At 39.1% G+C, this 14,595-nt stretch overlaps 4 protein-coding genes across 4 annotated transcripts in view; 2 read left to right on the forward strand and 2 right to left on the reverse strand.

The window, feature by feature from the left end:
• The window catches only part of LOC108045946, a 33,842-nt gene extending 27,516 nt beyond the window's left edge, over positions 1 to 6,326 (reverse strand). Inside the window, 1 exon segment of the mRNA XM_044458840.1 lies at positions 6,018 to 6,326. The gene's annotated coding sequence lies outside the window, so the exon portion shown is untranslated.
• Positions 6,327 to 6,658: 332 nt separating this feature from the next.
• Positions 6,659 to 9,233, reverse strand: LOC108047451 (mucin-2). Its single transcript, XM_017127641.2, has 5 exons — positions 9,006 to 9,233; positions 8,869 to 8,938; positions 8,374 to 8,433; positions 7,315 to 8,277; positions 6,659 to 6,889 (listed from the first exon to the last, which is right to left on the reverse strand). Exons 1-5 carry the CDS (start codon positions 9,231 to 9,233, stop codon positions 6,696 to 6,698), a joined length of 1,515 nt encoding a protein of 504 aa, XP_016983130.2. The 3' UTR covers positions 6,659 to 6,695.
• A 121-nt stretch (positions 9,234 to 9,354) lies between these two features.
• LOC108047452 (helicase SRCAP) lies at positions 9,355 to 11,602 on the forward strand. Its single transcript, XM_044459010.1, has 4 exons — positions 9,355 to 9,463; positions 9,524 to 9,785; positions 9,846 to 10,798; positions 11,358 to 11,602. The coding sequence occupies exons 1-4, from the start codon at positions 9,355 to 9,357 to the stop codon at positions 11,546 to 11,548; spliced, it is 1,515 nt and encodes a 504-aa protein (XP_044314945.1). The 3' UTR covers positions 11,549 to 11,602.
• A 726-nt stretch (positions 11,603 to 12,328) lies between these two features.
• Positions 12,329 to 14,524, forward strand: LOC108047454. The gene is made up of 2 exons (XM_017127645.1): positions 12,329 to 12,407; positions 13,084 to 14,524. The coding sequence occupies exons 1-2, from the start codon at positions 12,393 to 12,395 to the stop codon at positions 14,347 to 14,349; spliced, it is 1,281 nt and encodes a 426-aa protein (XP_016983134.1). The 5' UTR covers positions 12,329 to 12,392; the 3' UTR covers positions 14,350 to 14,524.
• The last annotated feature ends 71 nt before the right edge of the window (positions 14,525 to 14,595 follow it).

The following is a 14,595-nucleotide window of genomic DNA, read 5'->3' on the forward strand; positions in this document are numbered from 1 at the left end:
GCCTTGCTGCTGACTAAGCAAACAATAAATTTTCCAGACCGAATTGCTATCAACAGACGATCAGGTGAAATCCGATCGTTTATAAATAGTCTGGCGTAACATCGAAAACAATCTGCGCTGTTTGGAGTACTTAATCAGGCGGCAACATCAAGCTGATTATAAGCAGGGCATTATTACTCAAGCAAAACGCCTCCAATAAAAGGGGGATGTCGGGCGAAATTCGTATCAGATCACTTTTACTACCAATGTGCTAGTTTTCCGAAGCTCTCATGTAATCGTAAAAATGTAGGGAATTAAGTCAGTCAGTGACTGTGTGTAACAGTTAACTGAATTTGTCTCTTACCATCTCGCTTGCGCCTAAAGTTGCACAACCATGGCGGGAAAGTGGTGGAAAATCGGGGAAAAAGAGGCGGCTAAGGGGATCAGATGAAAGTCTTACTCAATCTAAGTTGCAGTCGGAGGCAAAAAGTAAAACTCAGTTTGAATGCAGCGCAACTAATTAGTTTTGAGGCTGCTTTTCTTGCTGCTGTAATCGCAGTGGGCCACAGACAGCGACAATTTTCCCACTGAATTTTCACTTTTTCTTTACCCGGTTTTCTTTCGCTACGTGCCCGGCCAAAGAAATCAAAGAAAAACGACTCAAACAATAGAATTTATGAGCTACGAAAAACTTTTGGCCTCGCTTGTTGGGAATAAAAACCGGGAAAAATGGGAATGGGTGGGAGTGGCAAGCAGTTCTATCTTTGTTATTTTTCCCACTGGCATCGTTGTTTTCCCGAATAAAATTTCCATAAAAGTACATGCTGGCAATCGTTAATTTAAAATATTTAAATTGCTTTGTCAAGCCAGATAAAGCACATTCCAATAAATCCAAAATTCTATAAGCCGATATATGTACATTCTTTTAGGTTGCCTGCAAGATCCCAATTAATTCCTTCTTGCCGCACAAACTAAATGATTTATGCTTGTCCCAGCAGAAACGCTGGAAGATTTATGATTTTGGAGATGAAATATGACTTTGGAATTGCAAGTTTTCTCTTTAATATTGTTTTATTGTCTAAGATCTCTAACATTGCTCCCTTTTCAAATGTGACCAAGCGAAAAAGCCGATTAAGCTTGAAATCTTGATAGAATTTTTTTAGAGTATTTTAATAATTGGTTACTTTTTTGTTTCAAATAAATAAATATAAATAAACATTTTTTTTAGGAATACTAAATAAAATGAGATTGATTCAAAGCATTTAATTTGTCAAAGAGACCTTAACAACCTATTAACTAATTATTTTCCCAAAAGCGTTTATCTAAAAGGGGTATAAAAAGTTGACTTCAAAGAAACCTGTTACTAAAGTAACGTTTTTTTATCACAACAAAAACATTAGGGAATAAATAAAATTGTATCTAAGGAACTGGGTTAACTTCACCCGGAAGATCAGGAAACCGAACTGCAGAAATAAGAAATAAAAGTAAACGATGACCCTCCACAAGGGTATCGCATGGATGCCAAGTGCTTTTTACGATTATATTTTTTATTTGGATTTTATTTCGGATTTCTTTGTCGCGACTCTTGCCTGCTGAAATTCAAAATCATGGCCATGGCTCCTAGCATGCGATTTCACGTTTTTTGTTATTTTTTTTACGTCTTTCGGTCTTTTAGCCACACACAAAAAACAAAAATACAATCACAAACACTTTGACCGAGAGACACGCAAATAAATAAATAAACATGGCTGAATAAATGAATATTAAATGGCCAAAAGCTTTGACCAAAAAAGAGGCAAATGAATACAAGTAATAATGGGACGAGAATAAACAAAAACGATATTCGATACGCAAATGGAAGCCAGTGTTTAAATGTTTTTTATGTATACCAAATTTAACGGTGGATGTTGGAGAATTAAGTCATATATATACGTCCGTCCATCCTTGTCGAATGTGATGGCGTTCAAGACTAGAAGTCAATCTGAAGTCATACAGAATTTTAAACGGAATTTGTTAACGGGTGCTGGTGAATGTGACCTTCTCTGCCGCTAAGCATCAAGAAGGTGATTTATGGCCGCCCAGACGATAACGCCACAGGCCTTATCAGTTTTTTGCAATTGTTTATTCGAAATCCAAGTGGAAATTCAAAGCCAAGTGCATGCAACCGTAGAACGCGTCAAAGAAATTTCAAATTTGATTGACGACAACAAAAGATTGGCCGCCGACGTCATCCAGCAAATATTTTAAAGCTTCAATTGGAACTCGAGGCTTGAGGTTTATTTTTCTAATGCCTTTGCCGCCCACGTACGGCGTCCAACAACAACAACAGCAACAGCGGAAGATACAACAGCAAAAAGAAACAAAAGCGAAAGATACTTTTACACACACATCCAAGCAGCGAGAGCGACGAAACCGCGAGAGCGGAAGCAACAACTTCGACAGCATAGAAGTGTGTGCGAGCAAGGGGGCGTGGCGGGGGGCAGGGAGCAGTGTGGGGGGCGAAAGGGGGAGTGACAAGCTTTTGCGGTTTTTAGTTACACCGACCTCAGCTTGTTTACCGGCACAGTGGGTTAAATTACACCCAAAACCTCAAATAAACTAATCCTAAAATCAGGAAGTTGGAGCCAGTCTTTTAAATAAGTTAAAAAGGTGTATCACTAAAAAGTATAATCCTAAATTTAAAACATACTTGGAATGAATTGAACAAATTGAATTAACATTACAAAATTAAATTTAAAATAAAAACAATTATTTAAACAAATAAAATAAATATAAAATTATAAGCTTAAAATGGAATTTGATGCACATTTATTTTTGACTTGAACACAAATAGTATTATCAGAACTAATGATACATGTGGTATATCTGTAAACCTAACGTATACTTAATAAATGGGTACAGCAGAAATTGCTAAATAAAAATATTTAAAAATATATTTTGTATTTTGGCTTAATACAATATATAAATTAAATTTAATACTTACATTAAAACTATAAATAAACAACAAATTTGTTGTTCAGTAAGATTTTAAGACTTAACCAAGGCGAAAATAAATAAAAATTCCCAATGGCAACCTGCATTCAATTCTTAATTATTGGATATCAAAATTGGTTTCAATTTTATGTGTGCAATTGCTATCAATTCTTAATTATTGGATATCAAAATTGGTGTTACTTTTGCCCACTGCTCCCAATGACGGTGTCTTTTGCCTTGCGCTATTGTCATTTACTTTGCGGCAAGCAATTACATGCGACAAGCCAAGCGGCAGTTGCTTGTTGTTGTTTTAGCTGATGTTGCTGCTGTTGATATTTGATGTTTGTAGCTTATGGCTTTGTAGGCGTGGCCCAGTTTATTGTTGTTTTTGTAGCGGCTGTCGTAGTTCGCCACATTTGGCCGAGACAATTTATGCCAAGCCGACTTCTTTTTGGCCCTCTGCGCGAAAACATGCGTAAAAGTAGCTGCGAAAAGACAGCCCACTGTCCACGCCCAACACCCGCCCATTTTTCGCATTTCTGTTTCTGAAATTAAAATGCCTGGCAGCAAACATGCACCAAACTTTTTGGCCCCAAAGGGGTGTGGTTTTTTGACCACAATTCGAAATAATATTTATATTTACACATGGCACTCCGAATCAAAAAGAAGTCAATTTCAAACAATTCTAAGCCTTCCAATTTAAATACATTTAAGTATTCATTAAAAAATCTAATCTTCGCCTAATAGAATCGACGATTCTTATTAAAGTTATACAAAACGACCAATAAATTGTTAATTAAGTTCAATATTAAATTTGGCCAGCCCTTCTATGGGTGGGTGGGTGAAAGTGTGGGGGAAAGGGTGAGTGAATGGAGGGAGCGAGATGGCTGCGTTTAACAGCAGCGTTGACAGCCACATTGGGCGCTTGGCATCTGTCAAACGTGTCATACGCAAAATAGCTTAACTGTCATAAAAACAACAAGTGCGTCAGGCAGCGGAGATCGTAAAACGCTTTATTACAAGTCCCTCGAAAGGGGGGCTTACTTACGGTAAATGTGCGGCGGCGTTTATGGCTCGCAAATGTCTGGAAGAGGGGGTGGTGAGTGGAGAGTGGGCGAAAGGTAAACACTCGAAATTCAAGTTTGAACAGGAATTCCTTGGGCTCTCTGTGTTGATTTCCATAATGTTTACCTTTTATGTTTTACCCGATTTATTTGATTTATTTATGCACTGGCCTACAGAAACTCAAAATTTATCTACGGTAAATTAGCCCTTAAGCCCTTATTATCATTGAATTTTGTCTTATAATTCGGTATTCGTGTAATAACAAAATTTAATTTTTCGCCAAAGGGTAATTTAGTTGGCTGTATTTGTATTTAGACCGCCATAAGTAAGGCCATTTGGAAAATATAAACGCAATATTGAGATCTGATTTTAACCAAATTTAAAATGAAAGTACTATAGCAAAAAACAACATCCTGATAGTTTCTAAATTCATATGTGTGTAAATGGCTCAAGCTATAAATGTCCAACAAAGTTTATAATCTAAAAACAAGACAGAGCAATCTTTTAGTTTTATGGCTTCTCGAAGGTTATAAAAACAGAAATTCCTTTGGTTCTGGTCTTTGGCCTCAATAAAACGTCTTAAATGTGATTTAAGCTTGATGTCATACTTTTTAAATTTGTTTATTTTATTTGATATTGAAAATTTATGCACAGAACAATGTTGTTTTTAATATTTTAAATATGTTTGGCTTGTATTAATATATTAACGTATACGTTTTGAAATAATAGTGGTAGAGTAGTAGATTAGTTTTTATAGAAATTAGATTATGGGATTACCGGAAAAAAGTTTATGTTTAAGTTTAGTAAATTCTAAATATGTTAGATTGAGGCTTTCTATCTGTTCTTAATTTTAAAATAGAACATAAATTCTTTTAGGTAAGGCTTATTAAGTGTTTTTTACATACATACATATATTGTATGTATGTATTCTACATGCGTTTGCTGATAAAGTTGATTTCCGCGATGGATATGCATTATGTTTTATCTGATTATTGGTATATACTTGGTATCCTTTCCCATATCTTTCTGTCCCTTTCTTTCTTCTCTCCTTTTCCTTTTACCCTTTACCGCTGCTTTATTTTCCTCTTCTTCTGGTCAGAACGCCAACGCCTCGCACACATACACACGGCCATAGTTTTTTGCCCCATGCCCACGAATGAGTGTGTGTGTGTGAGCGTTGGGGGTTTTAATAATAGCGCACACACACATTATAAAAGCTCCCGCTGGAGCAGAGAAATGTTGCACTAAAAACTTCAACGCCCGCACTTCTGGCAAATATCAAACAGCAAGCAGAAATCACAAAAGCAAATACAAAACTTTCTTGCCAACACACACACACTCGCTTCCCTTTTCAGAGAGAGAGTTTGTAGGCGGGTGGAGAAAGGGGGCGGGGCGGACTGCCACAATAATACTCTTGTTGTCTGCGGCAACAGTTATGAAAAGTGCGGAAAAGGGAGGGAGGCACAAAAAAAACAGGAAGTTTGTTGATTTTTTTTTCAATTAACACAAGCGACAGCGAGAAATAGAGAGAGCGGAGATGGAGAGCGAGAACACTTCTTTGCTGGGGGAATATTCTACAATTTATGGCTTTTTGCACTATGTAAACAAATGCTTATACAACAGCCCTTTGCGGTTTATTAAATATGATTTTTCTTTTATTTTGCTTTTGCAGTTTTGTTTACTTTCTGTGTTTTTTTTATTTTGCTTTTGCCCTCTAGTTTATTTTAATAAATATTTTGTTTTATTTTGTTTTTGTGAATTTGGTTTTTTAAATTATTTCCTTGGACTTTAAATTATTTTGGCTTTGTTTCTTTTTGAATTGCCCGTTTAACAACTTAAATGTATCATATAAATTCTCACTTTAAATACTTTTTCCACAAATGCCTGCTGTTTTATTCTTATTACAGGATGATGACAAAAGGAAAACAAAAATCTAAATTACAAACACACCTGCAACAAACTCCCACCCACTAGCACACACACATACATATATATCGTACCTCTTCCAACAACAATTAGTTTGCACCAAAATGCACTGGACGTCGCTGCCGCTCCGCTGCTGCGTTGCTGCTACTGCGCTGCCACCGCCAAAGCCGACACTTTGTTGTTGTTTTTGCTTGGGGGCTGCTTCTTTTGTATTTGCAAACACACAAAACACAGAGGCACACACACACTCGCGCACACTTGGCGGCACCGTTTGCTTTACTCTTTTTTCAAACAAACTTTTTTCAAAAGCACACAGAAAGGCGCCCGCTCTCCGGTCACCCGCTATTCCGATTCCAGTTCGAATCCGTTTCGACGACCGACCCGCTCGCGATGCAAAAACAAAATGAGATATGCGACAACAGCTGTAGCGGGCCCCACTTGTTATCGATTCATCGGAATAGCATACCTGTTTTCGTGAGAGAGCGAAACATGAGAGGGAGAGCGTTAGAGCTAAAGGTGGGTAAATCAAATTGGAGCAGTGCCTTTGCTAATTCCAATTGGGAGTATGTCTTTGCTTCTTATCGATATGTCAAGCTAATGTTTAATTTGAATTTAAATTACGTTACAGTAAATACTTTGAGAAAATTCTTAAAAACTAAACTACCGATAAACAAAACACTGTACACATTGAACAGAAATATTGGTTTTTACTTGTTTTATTTATGTTTTAAAAAATATAACAAATGAAGGAGCTAGTAGCACTTCTTACTGCACCAGTCCCAGATACATCCATCTTTCGCGTTGCACCCGAACTCGCCCGGATAGATTCCGCAAAAGTCCTCAGTATTCATAAAGGCGCAGGATCCATTGGGACAGTAATAACTGTAGCAGCCCGGTGAGCACTTTTCCCGCTGATTATCCTTGCAGCCGGAACAATCCAAAACCTCTGCGGGATTTAAGATTATAAAGCGTTTTCATTATTTGTATATATGTTCATATTAAGAGATCTTGTGACTGTGATTTTATTGTAATATGTTTTTTTTTTATATTAAACGCAATGACGTTTAAATAAATATGTATTTATTTATTTAAATTATTTTATTAGTATTTATGTATATAAGAAACCTTTCCAAAAATATATATTTGGAATATTATATTGTTTTGCAATATATGTACGATTAAAAAAAATATTCATGGGCTAAAATTATCCCTAGGTCGGTAAACGAAAAACTTTTGAAAATATAGTTCGTTTCAAAAAGTCTTGCTATAATTATGATAAAACTAATTAATTTGTTTTTTTTTTAAGTTTATAATTTTAAAAAATTGCAAATAAACATTGTTTTAAGTCAATGTTTATATAAATAGACTCACCGCTTTCCTTGCACTCCGGCGTACTGCAGGCCAGGAGCGGTGGATTGGGCGGCATTACCACCCGCTTCGGGTTTTCGCCATGGACTATCTGTGGCGGCTTCAAATAAACCACCGGAGCCGTACATACCCTGGGATCGCAGAACTTCTTTTCCTTGGAGGAACAGACCCAGTTGGGGGCGTAGTTGATGCAGATGCGTGCACTCTTCACGAAACAGCAGCCCGGCTTGGGATCTCGACCCGGAAAGAGTTCATCCACCACCGGCTGCTTGGTGGTTGGCCTGGTATATATCCAGGGACGCCTAGTTGTGGTTGTTGTTATTTCTACAATATTATCTGGGACATTTTCGGGTGTACTTGGGTCGTAGCTCTTGTCCTTATCTGGATCGTAGGGGGCGGCTGTAATGTACTCCACCCGATTTATATTTTCGCTTGTCACCGTGTACTTGTGCTCATTGTGGATCAAATTGCTTATCTCCAGAATGGTGGTTATATATCCTGGTTCTTGGCAGCTTTTACCGTACCAAACCGTTCCCTGCGGACAGGCCGGAGAAATACAGCGTCCGGCGTGAAATTCACCCTCCGAACAGACGATTTTCCGGCATTGCGAGGCGATGAAAACCGATCCCGGCGGACAGCGAGTCAGTTCATCAGGGATGGGAAGATCATCTTGAGGTGGTTCAGTAGTTGTTGTAGTGGTGGGTTCTGTTGTTGTAGTAGTTGTAGTGGTGGGTTCAGTTGTAGTGGTTGTTGTAGTGGGTTCAGTTGTAGTGGTTGTTGTAGTGGGTTCAGTTGTTGTTGTGGTTGTTGTAGTGGGTTCTGTTGTTGTTGTAGTAGTTGTTGTAGTGAGTTCTGTTGTTGTTGTGGTGGTTGTAGTGGGCTCTGTTGTCGTAGTAGTTGTGGTCTCAAAAGGACACGGTTCAGGGTTCGTTCGATAGCACTTTCCATCAGTGTTAAGAAAGTAGCCTAAACATAAATAGGACCAATTTTATAATTTGCTTTTATAATATAAATCATTTAGAGAAAAGAGAACCGATCAAAAATTGTAAATCAGTCACTTACCAGGTTTACATAAAAAGTTGGTCTGTAAGTAACATTTTCCATCAATGTGTAGGTAATAGCCTAATATGAAAGTAAGAAAATCATCACATTAATTAATGAATTAATAAATCTTTAAAATTATTATTTGTATATATATTTATGAAACTAAAACGAATTGGTCAACGTAACTATTTTTTGTATAATTTACAGAATATTCTTCATTTATTCATTATTTGTTTTGCTTGTTAGGTAAATAGACCAAATGAGCTTCATTTGTATTATTATTTAATGTTTTTTTAAGTCCAACCTTGCTGATAATGAAACACGTCTCGTACACGCAAAATTGGTATAAATCAAATATTTGAGTTCTAAGGCTAAAAATAAACCATATTTTGTATGCTAATTAAATACAATGTATGAACCCATTGATTGTTTACGTTAATGAACATATAAGGCTACTGATAATATGGGACACCGTTTTGAGTAAATAATTCTTTCTTTAAAGGCAGATCTTACCCTCAGGACAGGAGGCGGAGCTGAGGCACTTGCCGTCAACATACTGATAACCCGTCGGACAGGAAGGCTGCTGCGAAAAGTATTTCGGTGAAGATCAGGAACCAATAATCAAGAACTAGTTAAGAGCTTTGCTTTACCACGATATTTGTTTGAGCATTGACACAGATTGCATTGATGATCAGGCAGCCGATCAGCGCCGAACTCATCGATTTCGAAAGCATAATGTCCGAGTTTCGAATCGAGATTTCCGGGATCTGGGACAGAGATTCGCGATGCGCGGCTGTTCGCACTTTAAGAGAGACTAATCGAAGCGACGATCCAGCGGTGAGCTCACTGGGATGGGGATGATTCTGAATGGGATGCATAATTGCTGGCGCCTCGATAACCTTCCCCGCAAGCCGCAGATAACGACGAAGGTCGGCTGGGCCAGAGCTTCAGCTGTTCCTCATCCGTAATCGGTGAGTACCAGGTTTAGTTCGAATCGGCATGTCTGATCGGAAGGAGCGTTCCTGGCAGCTGCTGCTGCTGCTAATCTGCTTTGGACTAATCCCCGCGGAGGTTATCGCCAATTCCATACCGCATCCCTGCCAGAATGGTAAGTTTGAGTTGGACTAGTTCTGCTTTTCGATTCATTATGGCTGTTTATAAATAACAGGTCAGGCCTATGTCAATGGCGCTTGCAGTCAAGTCATTGTAAATGTGTTTAATGGTGTGTGCGGTGGTCAAACAGGGATAGCTTGTAATCCTGTGGCTTCTGTTGTTGTTCCTGGAACTCCTGCTTGTCCGAATGCTCCTTTAAATCCCATTGAGGTACCTAGTGTTCCTGGTATTGTTCCTGGAACTCCTGCTTGTCCGAATGCTCCTTTAAATCCCATTGTCGTACCTAGTGTCCCTGGTATTGTTCCTGGACTCCTGTTGTAAATGTCCTTTAAATCATTGAAGTCTAGTGCTCCTGGTTTTTGTTTTTGAATACCTAGTGCTCCTGGTATTGTTCCAGGTACTCCAGCTTGTCCCAATACTCCCTTAAATCCCATTGAGGTACCTAGTGTTCCTACTCCTGCTTGTCCGAACGCTCCTTTAGATCCGATTGTTGTTCCTAGTGTTCCTGGTATTGTTCCTGGTAAACCTTCTTGTCCCAATGCTCCTTTAAGTCCCACTGTTTGTCCTCCTGCTAATTGCAATCAGCAAACTCAATGTCCTAATAATTGTCCAACTAACTGTCCCAATACTCCCTGCCCGACAACTCCTCCCACTCTTAAGCCTACACCAACTGAGAGGCCCTATCCACCACCCCCGCCATATACCACACAACCTCCTGACCCAATCCCAATCCCCGCTCCACCTCCGGATCCCATTACCCGCTGTCCAGATGGAACGATTCTGGTAAAAGGCGCCTGTCGCTTGCTCTACTGCGGGGGATATGGAATCAATGCCGGAGGACGCTGCGTTCAGGCACGCTGCCCCGCAGGATATGTTTGGACGGGAATCAGGTGCTCAAAGCCCAAGCCAGTGGAAATTGGCAATATCCACATTGAGAACTATGTCCAACAGAAGGCTGGTGCTCTCCCCCACCTGGTTACCAAAAATGTGAACAATGTCAAGGTCAACGCCTCCATCGCAATCCAAGGTCCAGCCTCCGAGGAGGAGGAGGAGGAGGAAGAGAAAGTAGTTGTGCCGCAGCCGCCCTCGGGTCCATGCTGCAATGTGGTGGCTCCTCGGATTTGCACCACCCAGGCGGATCAAGTCGGATACAAGTGCTTCAGCAGGAGTCAGCAGCAGTGTGGTTCCTTCTGCAGTGCCAACAAGGTGGTGCTCACACCGCCAGCAGTAGCCACCTGGACGCAGGCCAACACCCAGATGGTGGTAATGCCGCCCAACTGGGCGGGTCAAGGATGCCAGTCCATCGGTGGCATCTGCCAGCAGGCTCAAAGTAAGTTCTAAACAAATCCAACTATATTTAAAATTGTGCATTTATAATCCATATTCCAAAAACAGATTAAAATCTTCTATTTTTTTAAAAGCTGAACAATATGTTTATTATACCAATTACTAGTAGATTTACTTTTTAATATTGTCTTCATTGAAAGTATGTAACATGTAGAAGGGAGCTCTTTCGACCATATAAAGTATATGTATTCTTGATCAGGATCAAAACCCCAAGTCTTCTGGCTGTCTCGGAAACTATACGAGCTATCAGCTACGCAAGAGGCCATTTATTGATTCGAATATATTTTTCTTTTTTTCAAACCAATTTATTATTTATTTTAATTAATTATTTTAGAAGTTATACCTTAGCCGCGCCAATAGCATAGGCATATTGACATAGTGGTTTTAAAATTGGTTAATAGAGTAACGGATATTGGATAGTCGTGGCTCTCGTTTTTAGAGTTTTTTCTGTTCATTCTGTTTATTAATATTTATTTACAGTCTAATTTTTAATTTTTACTTAATAAATTTTTCTTATATCTTTCTGTGTATTTCAACTTTAGACTTCTACGACTGCAGCGGCTGTGCGATGGGTGACTTTTCGACCTGCTCCTCGTACTGCTACTCATACAAGTGCAGCAGCCACAACTGCGCCTATTATGACCAAACCGAATACTGCTCCCAATATCCTGGACAAATCGGCTGCCGAGCGGATGACGGATGGTTCCCGGCAACAGACAAAATGCAAAATTAATGTTAAGAGACTATTACTCAAATAATTACCCTTATGCTGAAGGATATGTTAAAATAAAGAAAAAATATAAATTCTGAATACCAAATTACAATATGTTTTTCTTGAGTAGAAATGATTAGAGCAGTCAATTGATCATAAACAGTTAAATTTAACTTAGGCAATCACTTTTAGCCTTATAGTCTTATTCCTGACCACACCCTATTCATTTTTAAAACAAGCTGTCAGCGAAGAAAAATACAAAAATAAAAATAATGGAAATTGGTGCATCGTAAATTATATGTACGCTTATTTGCATTTTTAAGCTCCTCACAATAGCTAACATATAAACTGTTTACTTTTTTGGTATTAATCCTATCTATAAGTTCTTTTACTTTTTAAATTGACGTCACAGGGCAAAGTGTTGATATAAGGTAGTGCGTCATAATCGAACATTCCAAGCGCCATGAAAAGAATTTCTTGAGCTTGAACTTTTGGGAAAACGATGTAGGCAGTATTATAAATGTATTTTAATGGGTTCTATGTTCTGTGAGTACTGACATCAATTGTCGGTTTAAAAATCTTATCTGTCCTATAATAAGCGGATGATAATCGTTCGCATGTGCTAATAATTGTGCAGCATGTTGAACTGTTGAATTCTGAGTGATTCGACTGGCAATTGAGTGAAAGCTTCGCCAGCAATCAATTCTTTGATAGTGTTATCTAACCTTATCTTCAAGGGTAGGTGGGGGATGGGTGGGTGGTGCTATAGCCACCACTTAACCACTGCAGTTGAGACTCCACTTTTCGCACCAGCGGACGTACCACAGTATCGAAGCGAACCAACGAAACCGCCAAACACTTGATAATGCCGCATTCCAAGGTGAGTAACAAGCTACCGGGATCACCGCAGTCCGAGAATTCGGTTGTGTTTTAATGTTAATTGGAAAGCCAGCAATGGTAGCGATAGTGACAAAACCACTGCCAAAAAATTTCAATTTGTTTTGGCACTTTGTATTTTTTTCGCACTTTTGTTATCAAGCGATCGTTATGAAATTTGACTGATTGTCGTTTGGTAGCGAATTTAATGGGCCTATTAATATTAACTATAACGTTACAAGTCATTGATTTTTGGCACCTGAAAGTAGTGTTTAATTCAAGTTTGGTCAGCTAAATTGAAAAAGTTGTCTTTAAGGAGAAAATTCTTTCAGTTCTTGTTTAAATAAGAACTGGGTGATTCACACATTAATTTGATTTATTTGTTTTTGCATTTATTGTTGAAGAAAGTGACGAGATGTTCAATAAAGGTTGGAAAATCTAATCTTATCTCAGAAGTGGGTAGAAGGAAATATTAAGGGAAATAAGTTGATTCCCTATTTCTAAAAAATGCCAATTCAAGAAAATGTTTATATTTTTAATCAGCAATCACGTCATTTTTGTTCTTCGATAAGCTTTAGCATTCAATAATACGGCTAAGCCAAATAAGAAAAAGCAAATAGTTTTTATTTAAAACTTGATTATTTCAAGAACTGTTGTTGATCTTTTAATTATTTTTACAGATGCACTTGTACGCGGTGGTTGGGCTACTCCACCTGCTGACCTTGGGCATCACTGCCCAGGATCAGCTGAAAAACAATACGATAGTGGTGCAAACTCCGCTCCAGAACTACGAGAAGCCAACTCTGCGGGACTACGAGGAGTGTCAGGCGAACAGGGATAGTTGTATAAACGTGTGTGATGGTAAAATATCCTGCGTAGATGAATGCCCAGTGTGTCCGGAACTGTACGATAAACCCCTGATGGTCCAGGGCATTAACGATACGGATATAGTGGCACCTCCACAAGTCCCTCTCAATACCACCAACATTATTCGCCTGACCAACGAGATCACCAATATTATCAAGCACCAAATCCAGAATCGAAATGAGGTTAATGTCCAGGTGGAGCAAAATGTGTCCCAGGTGGGTGGACGTTTTGGCTTGGGCTATAGTGACCAGGGATCCTGTTGCTATGTGGTGCGCTTGGATCGGGAGTGTGAGCACGAGAACGGCCACGATTGCAGGGAGAAAAGCCGCCAACGGGTTTGTGGTGAAAGGTGTCAGGCAAGAGTGATGTTGGCCAAAAGAGTGGTCCAATGCGATGCCGAAGATACCGACAAATGCCACGAGACCATCGAATATGTGCCACGGAGGAGGAGATCCCACTCAAAGAAGTCCAGCCAACTAGCGCCGTGCCAGTACCTTGGTAACACTTGGCCCTATTTCACATGTGGCCAAAATCAAAGACAAAGTGTGGAGGTGGTTCAGCCGCCGAGGGTGAAACGATCCACTTGCCAGCAGTGTCTCAATATGCCCTATGGATATATCCTGCAAAACGGACTGCCCGCCCAGTGTGCAGGTTGTTTCCAGGGATTCGGAGCGCCTATGCCTATGTACAATGCTCCTTATATGTACAATCCGTATATGCCATATCCACCATATGGCAACTTCCCATTAAATAATAACAACGGAAATAATAATGGAAATTATCATGGAAATAGCAACGGAAATAATATTGGAAATAATAATGAAGACAATATCCTCGCAGGATCAGGAGATGATGGGTGGATTTTGTGTGACGATAATAACATCGAGAATTGCTTGGTAGATAAAAATATTCAGGACTCGCTGCAGGGACCTTCTGCTCATCAGGAACAGCCGGCGGAAAATGAAAAGTATCCTGACGACTATGATTATGGCGTTGAAGTACAGCGAAGGAGAAGACGGCGACAAAACCCCAGAACCTTTGTGCGATCCTCTTACAGCAAACGCAATCGGAAAAATTAAATATCAAAGCCAGATATAATAAAAAACTATTGAGATTTTTTGCCAAACTTTTTGCCTCAATATCTACCAGTGTTTTTGGTAAACCAAATCCAAGATTACAGTATAAAACTAGCACTACCAAGCTCGCCATTTTTGTATAATACTTTACCCAATAAAGGATCTTTTTAAAACTTTACGTGTTCTATAGCCTTACTCATATATTTATTCTCTTCTCATAAACATATTACGATTGGATTTAATAGAGTA

The sequence above is a fragment of the Drosophila rhopaloa genome, unplaced genomic scaffold, assembly GCF_018152115.1.
Source record: "Drosophila rhopaloa isolate 14029-0021.01 unplaced genomic scaffold, ASM1815211v1 contig_178, whole genome shotgun sequence".
Lineage (NCBI taxonomy): Eukaryota > Metazoa > Arthropoda > Insecta > Diptera > Drosophilidae > Drosophila > Drosophila rhopaloa.

Coding starts and splice junctions, on each gene's coding strand:
- LOC108047452 (XM_044459010.1), top strand. CDS start 9,355: ATGTCTGATCGGAAGGAGCGTTCCTGGCAGCTGCTGCTGCTGCTAATC. Junction 9,786..9,845: donor ATTGTTCCTGGACTCCTGTT/GTAAATGTCCTT, acceptor TTGAATACCTAG/TGCTCCTGGTATTGTTCCAG. Junction 10,799..11,357: donor CATCTGCCAGCAGGCTCAAA/GTAAGTTCTAAA, acceptor TTTCAACTTTAG/ACTTCTACGACTGCAGCGGC.
- LOC108047451 (XM_017127641.2), bottom strand. CDS start 9,233: ATGCATCCCATTCAGAATCATCCCCATCCCAGTGAGCTCACCGCTGGA. Junction 8,939..9,005: donor ATGCTCAAACAAATATCGTG/GTAAAGCAAAGC, acceptor TACTTTTCGCAG/CAGCCTTCCTGTCCGACGGG. Junction 8,434..8,868: donor CTCCGCCTCCTGTCCTGAGG/GTAAGATCTGCC, acceptor CTTTCATATTAG/GCTATTACCTACACATTGAT.